Source organism: Impatiens glandulifera, chromosome 1 (assembly GCF_907164915.1).
Source record: "Impatiens glandulifera chromosome 1, dImpGla2.1, whole genome shotgun sequence".
In the NCBI taxonomy this organism is placed as follows: domain Eukaryota; kingdom Viridiplantae; phylum Streptophyta; class Magnoliopsida; order Ericales; family Balsaminaceae; genus Impatiens; species Impatiens glandulifera.
In genome coordinates this window covers 53,582,317-53,598,082 of record NC_061862.1, presented here as the reverse complement: position 1 = coordinate 53,598,082, position 15,766 = coordinate 53,582,317, and the positions used below count along the sequence as shown (strand labels likewise).

Below are 15,766 nucleotides of genomic sequence, written 5' to 3'. Positions count from 1 at the left end.
AAGGTTACACATTTTCAACACAAATTTCTAAAACTCAAGAATAGGAGATTCATAACATTCACTAATATCACAAAAATTGAACTAAAAAAAGGTCCCTCACCATTCTGATAAAACTTGATTCAAATTAAAACGACATCATCAGAGGCTTTTGTTATGAAATTGGGGGTGGTTCAAAAATAAATATTGAAGAGTCATGTGGAACCCTTTTCATTGTACCTTAACTCATTTATTCCATCCCAACTTATGATCAAAGAGATTACAAATGGGACAAAATGTCACCAACTCGAACATACAAATTAAAGGGATAAGAAGAATTGACCACTTATTTTGAAAGATTCACCAAATGGTAAATTGAGTACAAAAAAAAATGCATACAAATTCATATTTGAAAAAGAAATCACTCTTTTTAACACTTTTGGAAACTTAAAATTCACAACAAAAAAATATCTCACACAAACGCATTCCCCTTGCAACAAATTTTTCATCAACAATAAAAGAACTTGCCCCTCATGCGAAAGAACAAGAAACAGTGTCACAAACATTCCTCCACTACCCTTTTGCTCAAGCGATCTTGATCGATTTGTCATGAAACGTCTACTTTTCTCCGGAACTGGATTTTAAAAGTTGGATCACACACTCTTTCGAAACATTAACAAGTAAAGTCCCACTGGCAATCACGATATACACAATTTGGAAGATGATAAATGAAACTTTATTCATAAATCCAGTTACCACCATTGCAAATATCTAATAGACTTGGAAAAACTTGTGTCAATGAGAAGTTTCCCAACCAACAAACATCAAAAAATCATTTCACCAGCCTGGAGATATTTCGAAGACTGCATCTTCATTATTGTCGACAGGGGTTTCTCCAATTTCACTTCAACAGCTGCGATGATTGTCTGCAACAATCAAGGAAAAACTTCTTATCTGGAAGCAAATTCAAACAATGGCTGCTTTGCAGATACTGCTGAGACAAATAAAATCTAATTAGGTATGAAATTCTTCCTCTCGGTGAAAGGACAAGGCAAATCTAGACAATCTACTTCTTTTCCTTTCATTTCATTATCATGTATTTTTTTCAATTAATAAAATCTCCCAGGTATTTTCAGAAGAAAAGCATCAAAATCTATTAGTCCCTTTTTCATTAATTTCTCCATTTTTTCTTAAACAATAGAAGCATGAGTGAATGACTCCTTTCTACCTTGATTCCTCTAAAAGTCAGTTCTCATCTTCACAAACTTAGTTTATTCAAATAAATGGAGATCCCTTACATAAGAAATCCAACATATTAGGATGAAAACTATGAAAATAAAGTTGTTGTAATGATGAATCATCATCATTCACCAAATTCAGCCTTTTTTTGGTGACGAATCAAATTAGCCTCGTGGCTACTCAAAATCAAAATAACAACGAAATAGCATTATGAACTCTCTCTATAATATATCAAAGAACTTGGAAGGAGTTCAACACTAGCCTGAGAGAGCAAAACAACATGTGAGAGAATGAAGAGAGTTTCTAATGAGTTTGAAGTGACAATAAAAGAAAACACAGAAACTACTACACCAAGTACCAACACTCTGGAATCCCTAACCTAGAGACCAATAGCTTATCAAGGGAAGATCCCTAGCAAATTCTAAAACCCCGTAGGAAGAAAAATAATGTGATGATGATAATATTAGCAGTCAATAAAGATTACACACGAGCAGTTGAGTCAGTCTCATCAAGGGCGTAGTCTCTTGTTGTTGGTGCATGATGGGCACTTGTAATGCTTGATATGCTCTGCCCTAGCTGGTGTGATCTTCACGCACTTTCCATGGAACCATTTTTCACAAATGTCGCAACAGATCCAAAACTCATCCGATGCATAATTCTCCCCACACGCTCCACACAAGGTCTCTCCATGCTCGTCTTCATCTTCCTCTTCCTCCCCTGCCTCATCCTCATCTTTTGGCTCCGGTTTTTTCACCTGGGATTCCGATACCCTCTGTTATTAAACAAACAAACAAAAACAAGTTATAAAATAAATGAGAAAAAAAACATATATAAGATGATTGGCTTCATTGGAACACCATTTCATCCTGTTATTTCATTTGGATTTGGATCCAGATGAAATTTCATTTGATAAGGGCTGTGTATGAACTTAGTCAGGTCCAGATTAAGATCAAGATACGCCTAAAAAGGCGCTGACGATAGAATTGCTCTTCTTACCGGAGTGAGGTCAGATTGGGATCGGTTAGGGCTAAAAAACTTGTCTTTGACAGATCTACAAACTGTACAAATTTCATGGTAATAAAGGATACATAATTTCCATTGTATCCCAGTCAACCATACTTTTCATGTGAAACGTAACTGAATTTATATCCAGAAATTTATTGGCGGTTTCTTAAACCAGAGCCAAATATAAAAAGTGCTTAGAATAAAGCCATTGGCCATTGAGTTTGGTCTTACTTAGTTTTTCTAGTGATCTTGGATCTAAACATATCCTTCCCAAACACTTCTATTAGTTCAAATAAATGACTGTAAAGCCACCAAAAATTAAAAAAAGAAAAAGAAACACAGACACAGATTTTAAACTTACCACCTTGGAACTCGACTTGGACTTGTTGCTGTTGGGATTCGAGATTGAAGATTTCTCCCTATGTTGCTTATTTGGAGTACCAGTTACAACTTCAAATACAGTTGGGAGATCATTTATCATATTGAAAAGGCGCTTCCTGTAAGTGCAGAAAATGAATAGCGTAAAAATCTCTTAATTTGAATTTCTCAAGAGCGAGTGGCCAGTGAATGAACAGAACTTAACATTGGAAATCTAGAAATTAGCTGTTTGCTCTATTAAACTTAAAATAAAATTGTTGTGTAATAGTAGGTGGAATTTAAGTATCATCAATAGAATTTTAGAGAATTTGAAGTGCCAAATATGAAACAAGGTTATTTAAATAACTACCATTGGTTATTCAAATAACTGGATTTTGAACAAGCCCTATGTTTTTTCCCTCGCAATGTTACCTTTGCTACTTCATGATGCATCATGAAAGTTGTCATATTATGCATTGGCCTATTTGGTAGTGGGGATTAGAGTTGTGACAGCTACTACACATTGAATTTGACATATATATGATAACTTTATGTCAAATAAAATTAGATGCAGTTGCAGTTTGTGTGAGACTTACAAATATGGCCGGTATACGCAACATATCTAATGCAATTTAAATTTGGAGCGTCATTAGATATAAGCTAGAATACCTTTAGCTTGTTATTTACTTTAGACTTGTCTTAGACCGCATTTGGAAACACTTCTTATTTTTGTTTCTCTATTAAAAAAACGTTTAGACGTTTGAAACTAAATTTAATGAAATATTCAAAAGTGTTTCCAGATGGGGACTGTATGGTGTATCTTCTTCTGGTTAGAATATATACAAGACATTTGAGTCTCAATATAGCCAATGTTAGGTCCTCTTTCATCTTCAATAATTTTCTATGCAATCTACAGAAAAATACATAAATATGCCCCTAAAATTCTTAGAAATTTTAATTTATACCCTTAATGTTGACATATTTTAATCTATACCTCATATTATACAAATATCAAACACAAATTGGTATGCTTCTCCACATGCTATAAAAATAGCTATAATATTACCTGTCTGATTTATCGAATCCAAATCTCGCTCCAAAATAGAATGCAACAGAGAGCAACCAAGCATCACTGTGGACAGCAACTAGGGCTAACCAATCCTTCTCCTGCATCCCATCTCTAGCAAAGTTGATACCTAAAGCAGGCTCTGGAAGCTCTGGGGGGACCTCTTCAGCAGGTAGATTAACCTCCCATTGCTCACTTGGGAGACCATACAAACACAAATTCTCCTTGTCTGTCCTCAAGCATATATCAATTGAAAAGTCAGAATACCTAAGAACTAACATAATAATGCCCCAAATACTAAAACAGGAAAGGAACATTGCAGAGTACAGAAACTCAGAGAAAGATGCATACAAATAACCATGTCTTCTGGAAGGAAAGGAATGAGAACAGGCTGGAGAATTTACAGTAAATCAGCTCAAAATTTAGGTCATGTGATATATTTTTCGAAACCGCTAAAAAACAAAGATTCCCACCAACAGAAAAAAAATGTAACAGTAGTAGTAGGATATATTAGTAGTGCAAGGGTAGCATGGTATTTAGTAGAGTAAGTGAGAAGGTTGGTAGCTTATGAATTGAAAAGTTTGGAATCTCGTTGATCTCATCTACAAAGACTGAAGTCATTCTCTTCTCATCTATATTTCTTCTACAAAATCTTTAGGCTGGTGCCCAACTAAGTTTAAGTAGCATTCAAGTACTCAATTTGAATCTTAACAACCTAGAATTGGAACAGTCTCATGATATAAAAAATGATAGTCCTAACAAAATCACAACATGATTGAAAAGGAAAAAAAAGTATTTAGGTTCAAAAGGTTGAACAAATAAGTGAGCTTAAACCTCCTCAATATAATAAGGTTTTAAGGCTCTATATGGAAACAGTTTTGATTTTGTATCTAGAAACGTTTCCAAATATAGAAATCAAAAAAGATATTGTGTTCGTCTATCACTAAATTTCATTTCCAAACATTTATGTATTTGAAAACTTTTACATATACAGAAACAAAAGTGTTTCCAAATAGGCCAGTATCTTCTCCACAGCTGCAAAACCTAGGTAATCAGATGTGCATCCAATAATGTATTGTAAAGCATTTTAATATTGTAAAGTAAAAAATGGAATCCAATGAAATGAGGCTATAATATTGTAAAGTAAATAACACAGAGAGAGTGCTTCCTCCTAAATTAGAGAACCTAATTTCTTTTCTTTTAAGAAATTCGTACATAGGTTATTCAAGAGATGAAAGTTCTTCTGCCTTCTTTTTCTTGAGCTCTTAAAAGACTACTAGTAATAGAAGTGTTATTACCAGAAGATGGATCAAGATTGACTGATATTTGCTCGTCTTCCTAAGATCTAGTGTATTTCTTTCTTCAATATTACAAGTGGGTGATAAGCATGCACCAGGGAGGGAAACTATTTATGACGATTTCCTTGACCATGAACCATGGAGGAATCAGCCGTACAGAGAAAGTTATTGAAGAAATAGTTAAGAGCGAAGAGAGAAAATACAAGTGAAATCAGCAAAATCCAAGCTCGATAGAGAAACACAAATTCTACAGTTGCATGAACTACAACGGTGAAAGGGAGGAAGTTCAGATCATGCACGTGCCGCCAAGAGAGTTGAGCTTTGAGTTTGTTTTGTCTCTCCCTCTTAGGAATTAGGATGGTTTTCATTCCTGATGTATTTTGATTAATTTATGACATATAGTTCCATAACTTTGTTTTTGTAATTGTTTGGTTTTCTCACGGTAGATGCTGACTTTTTCGTTCCTATCGTTAATCAATGAAAAAATTGTACTTTTTCGAAGAAAAAAAAGTGCTCCGCTAAGCCTTATCATTTAAGATTGCAAGTAAGCAAGTAAGAAAAGCCTTATATAGCTCATAGAATTGGTGACACATTCATAATCAGATGCAAGCGGGTATTGATACATTTTGTTTGAGCAGATAAAAATGGCGGCATCTTCATAATCAGTACTAGAGAGGTTATCCTTTATCAACAACTTACTTATAATCTAGAAAGATAAAAGAGAATGTTCAAGCCCTCTAAATAGTAATACTCATAGAGACCAAATCATCTGGACTTCTCAACTAAACTAGAAAGTAGAACCCATATTATATATGGCCACATAAAAAATGAAAAATAACGTGGAAACACTATGATTGTGGTCAAAACTCAAATCTTTCACCTCTGGGAAGCTTCTAAATAAACAAGAAATGCAAGAAAAATACATTTCAAAAGTAACCCACAAATGAATAGCAAAAGAAGGAATGTAAAGATGAAATCCTAACCCGGGTCGCACTGCTGATAAAACTCTTCGACATCTACAACAAAATATACCCAGCAACAAATTCAGTTCCTAAACCGAAGTGGGTTCTTAAAATAAGGAAATGGGGATGGAAGAAAAGAAATACCCGTGGTAAGAGCTTTAATAAGGCCGGCCCTCCGGCCTTTGAGATCCCGGAAAACCTCTTCCACTGTTCGAGGATTGCACTGTGCTCCGTCCATTGAGGTAGAAGGAAGAGAATGTGAAAGAAAATGCTACTAGTACTGGTAACAGATAAGGAGTTGCAAAGAAGATAGGGAGAAACTTCTGAGCCGAAAACCTGCTGATTCAAAAGGCGCGTATTTTCAGTGAATAAAAAGGAGGTGAAAGAGAGAATTTGGATCTACATACAACAACAGCAGATAGATACATAGATAGATGGTTTGAACCGAAAATTATTTGAGCGGAAAATGGGGATGATGAGTCCGATAGAACTGGATCCTCCCATTCGGATCGTAGGGTTCACCATTCTTGTTTCAAACTTTCTTTCTTTTTTTAATTTGGCATTGTTTTAGTTTTTCAATGAAGAAATATTAATTAAGCAAGATTCTTATGTGTATTAATTATTATTTAAATATAATTAATTTTAATTAATAAAAACTCAGTTTAATTTAAATTTATTGTGTTTTAGAAAACACTCTTTATCACTTCAGTTATAAAGTTTCATAAAATATGATTATTTTTTTCAATATAAAAGTTTACATGTTTCAAATACATAACTTAAATAAGTGTTTTTAAGTAAGAATGACTCCTAAGAGGGAGGTAGCTTAGAATTAAAATATGATAATTTAACATAAGAAAATAAATTATTAATAAATTAATATATTATTGTTAAAGTCTAATATGTATAATTTAATGTTAAATTTATTATTTATTTTTTTTTAAATTAACTCAATTTAATAGTAATTAATTTTGTATGAATTATCATAACTTCCTAAAATACATATTTATAATAGTCTTATTTTGTATTATTAAATAAGTATAAAATACATTTATGATAAATTTGACAATTAAGTTTAAACTAATGACATTACTCGTTAGTGAGACAATTAAAGTTATATATATATATATAATAATGCTTAATTTCAAAGTATCTGAATTGTTGAGTCGAGAGTTTCGGTTAATTTGGATATAAATGGATACTTGAGTCGGATTGTGGGTTGACCCGCCCATAAACTTACAACGGTTAAAAATAAAATAAAAAATGTTATATATATGTTTTGAATTTGCAATCTAACAAACACAAGTATAATAATTTAACCAACTAGGCTAATAAAACTTTATATTTTAAATTTAACATCAAATTTGATGAACGTGAGACATTCTTAACAATACAAATTTAACTTTTTAACTACATAATTTCTCTCTCTATATATAACAATGCCTAATTTCAAAGTGTTTGATTGTCGGATCGAGATCTGTGGTTAATTTGGATATATATGTGAGAGTAAATGGATACTTGGGTCAGATTGTGGGTTGACCCGTTCATAAACTTAAAACGGTTAAAAATAAAATTGAAAATGCTATATATATGTTTTGAACTTGCAACTTAACAAAACAAGCACAACCATTTAACCAATTAGGTAATAACACTTTATATTTTAAATTCACACCAAATTCGATGAACGTGTAACATTTTTAACAATACAAGTTTAACTTTTTAACTACCTAATATATATATAATGTTTAATTTCAAAGTTTTCGGATTGTCGGGTCGAGAACATGTGGTTAATTTGGATATATATAGTAAATGAATACTTGGGTCGGATTGTGCCCGGGTTGATCCGCCCATAAACATAAAACGGTTAAAAATAAAATAAAAAATGATATATGTATGTTTGACCGAAGTGAAAGTTAAGGTCAAGAGATGATAAGTCCGATTTAAATTGGTAAATAAATGTAGAATGAGATTGTTGGTTAGTCTGAGTGTTTTAAGGTCACAAGATGAGATATCGATTGAGCATTGAAAGGCTAAAGTGAGGGTAAAAAAGAGATTGATAATATTTGAGATTTTTTATTTGACCAAAACAAAAGTGTGAGGTCACGAGATGAGAAGTTCATTGGAAAAAAATATGTGAGAAGATGAGTTATTTTACCGAAGTGAATAAAATGTGGATGAAAAATGTTCTACTTTTTATTTTAATATATTATTCGTGATTTATTAAAAAAAAAATTAAGCATTGAATGAATACATATTATTTTAATTTTTACTTAAATTTATTTTATTTATATTTTTATCCGTGTGCCCCGTACGAAAATCTTCCTAGTTTATATAATATACTTATTTATTTTTTAATATAAAAAATTAGCATTATTTTTCACGAGACATTTATTTTAATTTAAAATATTTTAAGTGATAATTAAACTTGTGATATTTGACTTCTTATAAAACTCTCTAGTACCTTCATGGTTTCATATAATATACTTATACCAATTGTTTGTTTAATTTTTTTTAATTTATAATTGTTTTAAAGATTTTATATTTGTACTTCATAAAGCACACATGCATATTCTATCATTACTTCTCCAATAATGAAGTATGTATACCTTATTGTGCTTGAATAGATATTGAATCAGATACATTTCAATATATAGGTTACTTTTGAATAAGAAGATGTACAAAGCTCATGATTTCCGCTCAAGAGGGAGAAGGGAGATAGCGCCTTTCGGGACTTGGAGAATGTCAAACTTATTAAGATTAACTCGAAGATCGAAATATTAATCAAATAACCATAAAATATCACAAACGTGTTTTTAAAATTACTATATGTAGCCTGAACCATGCAAAACGTGTCATCAACGAAAAATAAATGTGATGTAGAAAAATGATATATTTTTTACCCACAACTCACACCACAGATGAGTCTCAAGTTTTCTACGAAATCTATCATTTTTAGAAGGATTCCATAATAATGATTAATAAGAAAGGAGATAGTTGGTCACCTTGTCTAATCCCTTAGGAGCTCTCGAAAAAATCCCTAAGAACTCCCATTAACAATTACAGAAAACTTAACCGTCGAGAGGCAAAATCTAATCCAACCAATCCATTTCGCATTCATTTTCATTATGTTCATTACATAAACAAAAACTCTCAATTGACATGATCGTAAATATTTTCGATGTCTATTTTAACAAAAACATATTTGTCATCTCTTGAATTAGTTGAGTCAATTCATTAATTGGTTATTAATATGACATCATAGATTTGACGTTCTTTGATGAACGTCATCTGGTTACTAAATATAAATGTCACTAACACCCTTCGCAATTTATGCCAAACATTATGCTATAATCTTATAGAGAGACAAAACAAGTCTGATAGGCCTAAGGTTCTCCACATCAATAATCTCTAGAACTTTATGAATGAGACATATCAAAATAAAGTTTCAACTCTTTTCAAATTATTAGAAGCAATAAAAATGATCAATTGCTTCTACAATTTTAGTCTTAAGGAAAGATCACTCCTTAAAAAACATCACCGTAAACTTGTCTCATCTTATGCTTTATCACTTTCGCACTCTTTAATTGACCTCATCAACCTCCTCAATCGAAAAAACGAACCCCCAACATATTTTTTTGAACTGTAATAATTGAATAAAAAATAATACCATTCAATTTATGTATAACCTTAAATGACTTCTCAAACAAATCCTTATAGAATTTGATAATACTAGTAAAGATTTTAGGTTCACTGTCATAAACTTTTCCCTCGATCGAAATCAAATTATTTATTGTTTGCGAGTTGAAGATGCATAGAAAATTTTGGTGTTTATATCCCCAACTCTTAACTATATAGCACTACTACGCCAACGTGCCCCGATTTCTTTCTACTTACACATATCAAGTAACTTACTAACAATGTGAATGCAATAACTAACATCATCAAAGGAGAGTTCACGAATCTCCTCATCCCCATCAATGACATTAATTTCATTACATAAGTTATTGATTTTAGCACAAAATATAACACGATCCCTCACGAACCAACTTTTGAGAAACTTACCAAGATTCTTTAAGTTCACAAAGAGGTTACTCGACGGAGAATTAACCGATGTCTGACTCACCCACCATAATTTCACACGCGGTATAATGTTTTTTCTTGATCAACCATTTGTTTTCGAATCTAAGTGATCAACATGTTCTCACCATCACTTAATGTTCTATCAAGATATGTCGGTGATCTAAACAACTCCATAGAAGAACTTTTTGAAATATATTAGACCCTTGAAAAATTGATTCATTAATTATGAATTTTTCGATACATGAAATAACGTGACCCCCATTAACATTATATCTCTAAAGGCAAGTCGAAAAGTTTAAGGCCTTCAATTGTCTTTAAGAACTCGCATATTAGGCTATTGGGCATATTGACCCGTTTTCCTTTAGATAGGGATCTAACTTCGTTCATGTCTTCCGCAAAAATAATTGGTAAGTCCTAAAGACTAGCCACATTATCCATCTTATTAAAGAACTTTATTTAAATTATGAAAAACCGACCCAAAGACCGCATAAATTAACCATCAGAAATTATCATCCCGATTTCTTAATTGAACGTGAATTAAGTATAACTAATATACATTTTCTCATACATGTTTTCTCATTCCATGCCACTCGAATTCCACTCAATGCCCATATAAAATCAAGAACCCCCAACCACACAACCGTCAATTACATAGATATATAATGATCCAGTAATCCATCTTCTGAATTTTAGTCTCACTAAAATAATATATGTTACAACCAAGGGTTCCCATAAGTGTCTTAATAACAGCTCTCTTCACACCATCGTCTACCCTATAAATGTTTTAAGCAATAATATTTTCAATCATTGATCAAATTTAGTCGGAATAACTCTTTCTCAACCTCGAAACTTGCTTTCATACTTGAGTATAACCTTGTGATAGATCATTTAGTTTTTTTAACTAACAATGTTTGTAGTTTTTCGATGAAGAATGACTTGGGTAGAAAGTATACGGGGTGTAATCTCATGCACATTAGGCCACACTTCGGTCTCTAATTCAAAGACTTCCTCCATGGGGGATTTGTTTTCATTCATTGTTATATTATGTATCAAGATTCTATTTGGACATTCTCGTTGATATCATAATTTGGCTTAGAACCACTAATTCCTCATCTAACACACCATAAATGAAAACTGACAATTAAAGAATATTAATCTCAAGATAAAGTGTTATAATATGATTATATTTTCTACAGGTGAGCATAATTTATTTTTTACCTCCTCAATCATTTCTTTCTTGGACAACAAATCTGAAATAAGACGGGAAGTTGATGAACTCAACTCTTGATACACCACCACCACCTTCTTGCTCTCCATTTTTTCGACATTCGGGGATGCATCACAACCTGATGGGTGTGAAGACGGATTATCAATATCAGTCTCACAAGAATATTAAAGGATGCTCACAACTCGATGGGTGTGAATACGAATACTCAATATCAGTCTCACGAGAATTTGTTGACTCATTTAATCAAGCCTCAACCTACTTAACCTCCCTCCCGATCATATCAAATCTACTAAAAATTGTCATCTCAACAATTAGCCTTTCAACATCCGCAAGGCTAGCCATATAGATCTGATCAACGTAAAATGAGGTTATCACTGACTCTTTCATTAGCCTAAATGAATTTTGCGACTTCGACACAGGCTGATTTTATGATGAAAAGGATCCCGGTTAAGGAGACCGACAATAGGATGTTCATGTCACACCATCAATTTATATAAATGTGTCCCGTTATCAACACAAATAGATTTAGGGTACTGACTTTGTGGATCAGAATGATGCACCCTAACTCTAACCTAACCGTTCTCCAGTCCTAATTGAGTTCCTCATCGAACAATAAATCCCTCATCATTACCGACCTAACTAAAAAATCATGATTCCACATACCTTTTATCATTCCAAACTATCGAATCAATGTACCCTCCATATTTATAGGAGTTCTTTTGTTGTGTTTGAGCGCAACAACAACATGTGAGCTTTCAATATTAACTAACCGACTATCAACGATTCGTCGGATTTCTTTCTCGACTAAGAGTCTAATACACCTTTCAAGTTATTTGCTCAAATTTATTCGTCAAGAGCTAAGATGCTAATGATTTGTTTTATAGTAAACATAAAATTATCATACTCATAAACCACTTAAAAAGATTAAAAAGAAACATGTTTCTCTCAAGCTTATAGATGCTAACATAATTTTTTTTTTGTTCATTTTAAAATTTAAATAGTATATATATATAAAAAAAATTAGAAAGAATTAAATAAGAAAGTTATATAAGCCCCATGCTTATTAGTCCTCAAGTAGACCCCTTAAATACGTTTGATAGTATATATTAATTTATTTAAGAAAATTAGAGGAGATACACATGAATAAAAACATAAACAAAATAAATTAAAAGAAAAATATAATAATATATATTAATATTTAAAATTATTAATAAATCACGAATAATATATTAAAATAAAAAATAAAACACTCTCATTTCACATTTTATTCACTTTGATAAAATAACTCATTTTCTCACATATCTCATCACATATTTTTTTCCAATAAACTTCTAATCTCGTGACCTTACACTTTCACTTTAGTCTATCAAATATTTAATTCATATTTTGTAATATTTAGTATTTTGACCTCACACTTTAGTCAATTAAATATTTGATTTATATTTTTTAATCATTTTTAATTGTTATCGGCCTATTATCTCTCGGCAAACCAGTTTTTGGTAAGTTGCAAGTTCGAAAAATACATAATCGTTTTAAGTTTATGGGCGGGTCAACCCAAAATCTGACATAAGTATCTATTTACTCTCACATATATATGCAAATTAATCACAGCTTTCGACCCGACAATCTAGACACTTTGAAAAATTAAGTATCATATTATATATATATTGTTCTTAGTATGTGATACATTTAATTTAATAAATTTATCTTTATTATTTGTTTTAAAATATTCGACTTATTTCCTAAATCTCCAAGTATGTTTGATTATCTATACCTTATAATTTATTTGCAAAATTAAATATTTAACTTATTTGGTTGCTTATAAACAAAAAAACAAAATCTAATAAGTTAGAATATATTTTTGACACATACTAGATTATCTATTTTCGATACCTAATATTTAATTCCATTATATAATAAACCAATATTATAAACCACGTGTGCATGTATAAAATCCTACTTTTATTATACTGTGATCTTCTGCTACTATTTGAGGGTTTTTCTTCAGTTCCTCCTCACAAGGGGAGGGGTTTTATAGTAATAAAAAAATTATTACTATAATACCCCTCTCCAGAGGAACGGAGAGAATACTCTCAAATAGTAGCATATGATCTTATCTCTTTTATTATATTTATATTGTGAAAGACAACCATTAATGTTATATATTAGAAGCTATAATATATATATTGTTTTTATATTTGTGAAATTGAAGCTGTAATATTAAACGTGGATGTGGATGACTACAAATGCACATAGTTGACGTTACACATTAAATTGGTATATACCTCATTTTAAAAAGTTAGTCTTTAATTATTATTATATGAGAGAATTTTTTAATAATAATAATAATAAACTGCATTTGAATGTTTTGGACATGTCTGAAAACCAACTCTAAAGGAATTGTTTGATATGTGATTTAATCTCATCATTAGTAAATCAAATCAATAATGATTTATATTATATAATTATTTATATTTTTTAAATTAAAAAATAACTTTAAAGATCTGGTTAACTTGTAATTATTTAAATAATATATATATATATAACGATGCTAGTGTCGGACCTGAGATTTCGAGGCCTGAGGTGAGCACAAAATTTGGTGCCCTCAAAACTTAATATTCATACATATATTTTTTATCAATTTAAATATAATAGTATTTATAACATGAATTCTAGAAATAAAATATTATCAAAACAATGTCATAAGTAAATACTAAAAAAACAAAGAAGATCCAAACAAAATATAAAATTCATGTTCCGAACTAGTACATAATCACTTAAATATTACTTGTCTCGCATTTTTTGAAGCGAAAGTATTGATCAAGTTTGCATAATCAACTTTCTCAATAATTTTTTTCTCGATAGATAATATAGCTAACTCATTTAGTCTTTCTTGCGACATAGTTGATCGAAGATAAGTTTTAATCAACATCAATTTGGAAAAACTCCTTTCCGCAGATGCAACAGTAACTGGTATAGTCACCAAAACTCGATATGCGATATAGAAATTTGGATAACAATCATCCATTGTTTTCAAATAATTCAGCACATTAATCGCTCTTTTTTTATTCTCTTTTTGCTCTACTATTTGATCGCTTGTGAAATACTTATTAAGACTTCCTACTTGGTTTTGAATTAAAGCATCTTCCTTTTATTTTTTTATTTTTTTTTGCCCCAGACAATTATTTTCTTATAGGAGGCATGTTTGAAAAAACTCTAAATGCTAATCTGCATTAAAAATTTATAGATTAACCATCATTCTATGAATCTATGATTAACCACAATGTTGCACTTCCGCTATACAATAATGCAAGATACAGATTGTGAATCCATCATTTCACCAGACAAGTCCTCAACAACAAAAAATTTTCAAGTAAATCGAACCAAAATCTCACCGAAATCGGAGGAAGAACTCTAGTGGGCAGTGGCGTAGTGCCGAGAAACAAGGCTGGAACGAGCGAAAAAGGCCCAAGAGTTCGGGGAAGGAGACGACCGAGTTTTCTGCTCCGATTCCGGCAAGCTAGAGGATCAACGACGGGCTTGGGGTTTGGGAGAAGTGTTTATTTTTCCAGAATGCTTGTTCTTATTTTTTTTCTTTTTCCTTGATTTTGTTGATAAATGGGAATCATGCGATTCTTTTCTCCAAGTAAGATAGTGTTTTTTATTTTTATTTTTTAGTTACAAATTAAGTTAGAGCTTATCATTGATAGGTTATCAATTATTATTTATGGACTTTTTAAAAATAAGCCTATGAACATATCATTATAATTTTTTTTTTGAAGATTTTTGTGCCCCAAAAATATTTGGGCCTGAGGCAATTGCCTCACTTATTACAAAGCAGGTCCGGGCCTGAACGATGTTTAATTTTTAAAGTGTCCGAATTGCCGGGTCGAGAACTGTGGTTAATTTGGATATATATATGTGAGAGTAATGGATACTTGAGTCGGATTGACCCGCTCATAAACATAAAACAGTTAAAAATAAAATTAAAAATGCTATAGGTATGGTTCGAACTTGCAACCTAATAAAATAAGTAAAACTCTTTAACCAACAAAGCTAATAACACTTTATAATTTAAATTCAACACCAAATTTGATAAACGCGGAACATTTTAACAATATAAGTTCAACTTTTTAACTAACTAATATATATATATATATAATGATGCTTAATTTTTAAAATGTTCTGCCGGGTCGAGAGTTGTGATTAATTTGGATATATATGTGAGAGTAAATGGATATTTGGGTCGGTTTGTGGTTGACCCGTCCATAAACTTCAAACGGTTAAAAATAAAATTAAAAATGCATAGATATGGGTCGAACTTGCAACCTAGCAAAACCTTTTAACCAACTAGGCTAATAACATTTTATATTTTAAATTCAACACCAAATTTGATGAACGCGGGACATTTTAACAATATAAGTCAAATTTTTAACTAACTAATATATATATATATATATATATATATATATAATGATGCTTAATTTTTAAAGTGTCCGGATTGCCGGATCGAGAGCTGTAGTTAATTTGGATATATATATGTGAGAGTAAATGGATA

General features: G+C 31.3%; 1 protein-coding gene across 3 annotated transcripts; it reads right to left on the bottom strand.

Annotated features, from left to right (window-relative positions):
* Positions 1 to 457: 457 nt before the first annotated feature.
* On the bottom strand, positions 458 to 6,301 carry LOC124937207 (PHD finger protein ALFIN-LIKE 4-like). 3 transcript variants are annotated; one of them, XM_047477636.1, is made up of 6 exons: positions 6,048 to 6,300; positions 5,925 to 5,957; positions 3,644 to 3,872; positions 2,582 to 2,717; positions 1,704 to 1,987; positions 458 to 902 (listed from the first exon to the last, which is right to left on the bottom strand). In XM_047477636.1, the coding sequence occupies exons 1-5, from the start codon at positions 6,139 to 6,141 to the stop codon at positions 1,724 to 1,726; spliced, it is 756 nt and encodes a 251-aa protein (XP_047333592.1). In that variant the 5' UTR covers positions 6,142 to 6,300; the 3' UTR covers positions 458 to 902; positions 1,704 to 1,723. The 3 variants fall into 3 exon arrangements, with proteins under 3 accessions (XP_047333592.1, XP_047333593.1, XP_047333591.1); XM_047477637.1 differs by lacking the exon at positions 458 to 902 and having other exon boundaries at positions 1,419 to 1,987; positions 2,585 to 2,717; positions 6,048 to 6,301; XM_047477635.1 differs by lacking the exon at positions 458 to 902 and having other exon boundaries at positions 1,419 to 1,987; positions 6,048 to 6,299.
* Positions 6,302 to 15,766: the final 9,465 nt, after the last annotated feature.

Coding starts and splice junctions, on each gene's coding strand:
- LOC124937207 (XM_047477636.1), bottom strand. CDS start 6,141: ATGGACGGAGCACAGTGCAATCCTCGAACAGTGGAAGAGGTTTTCCGG. Junction 5,958..6,047: donor TATTAAAGCTCTTACCACGG/GTATTTCTTTTC, acceptor ATTTTGTTGTAG/ATGTCGAAGAGTTTTATCAG. Junction 1,988..2,581: donor CCAAGTCGAGTTCCAAGGTG/GTAAGTTTAAAA, acceptor GTTTAATAACAG/AGGGTATCGGAATCCCAGGT.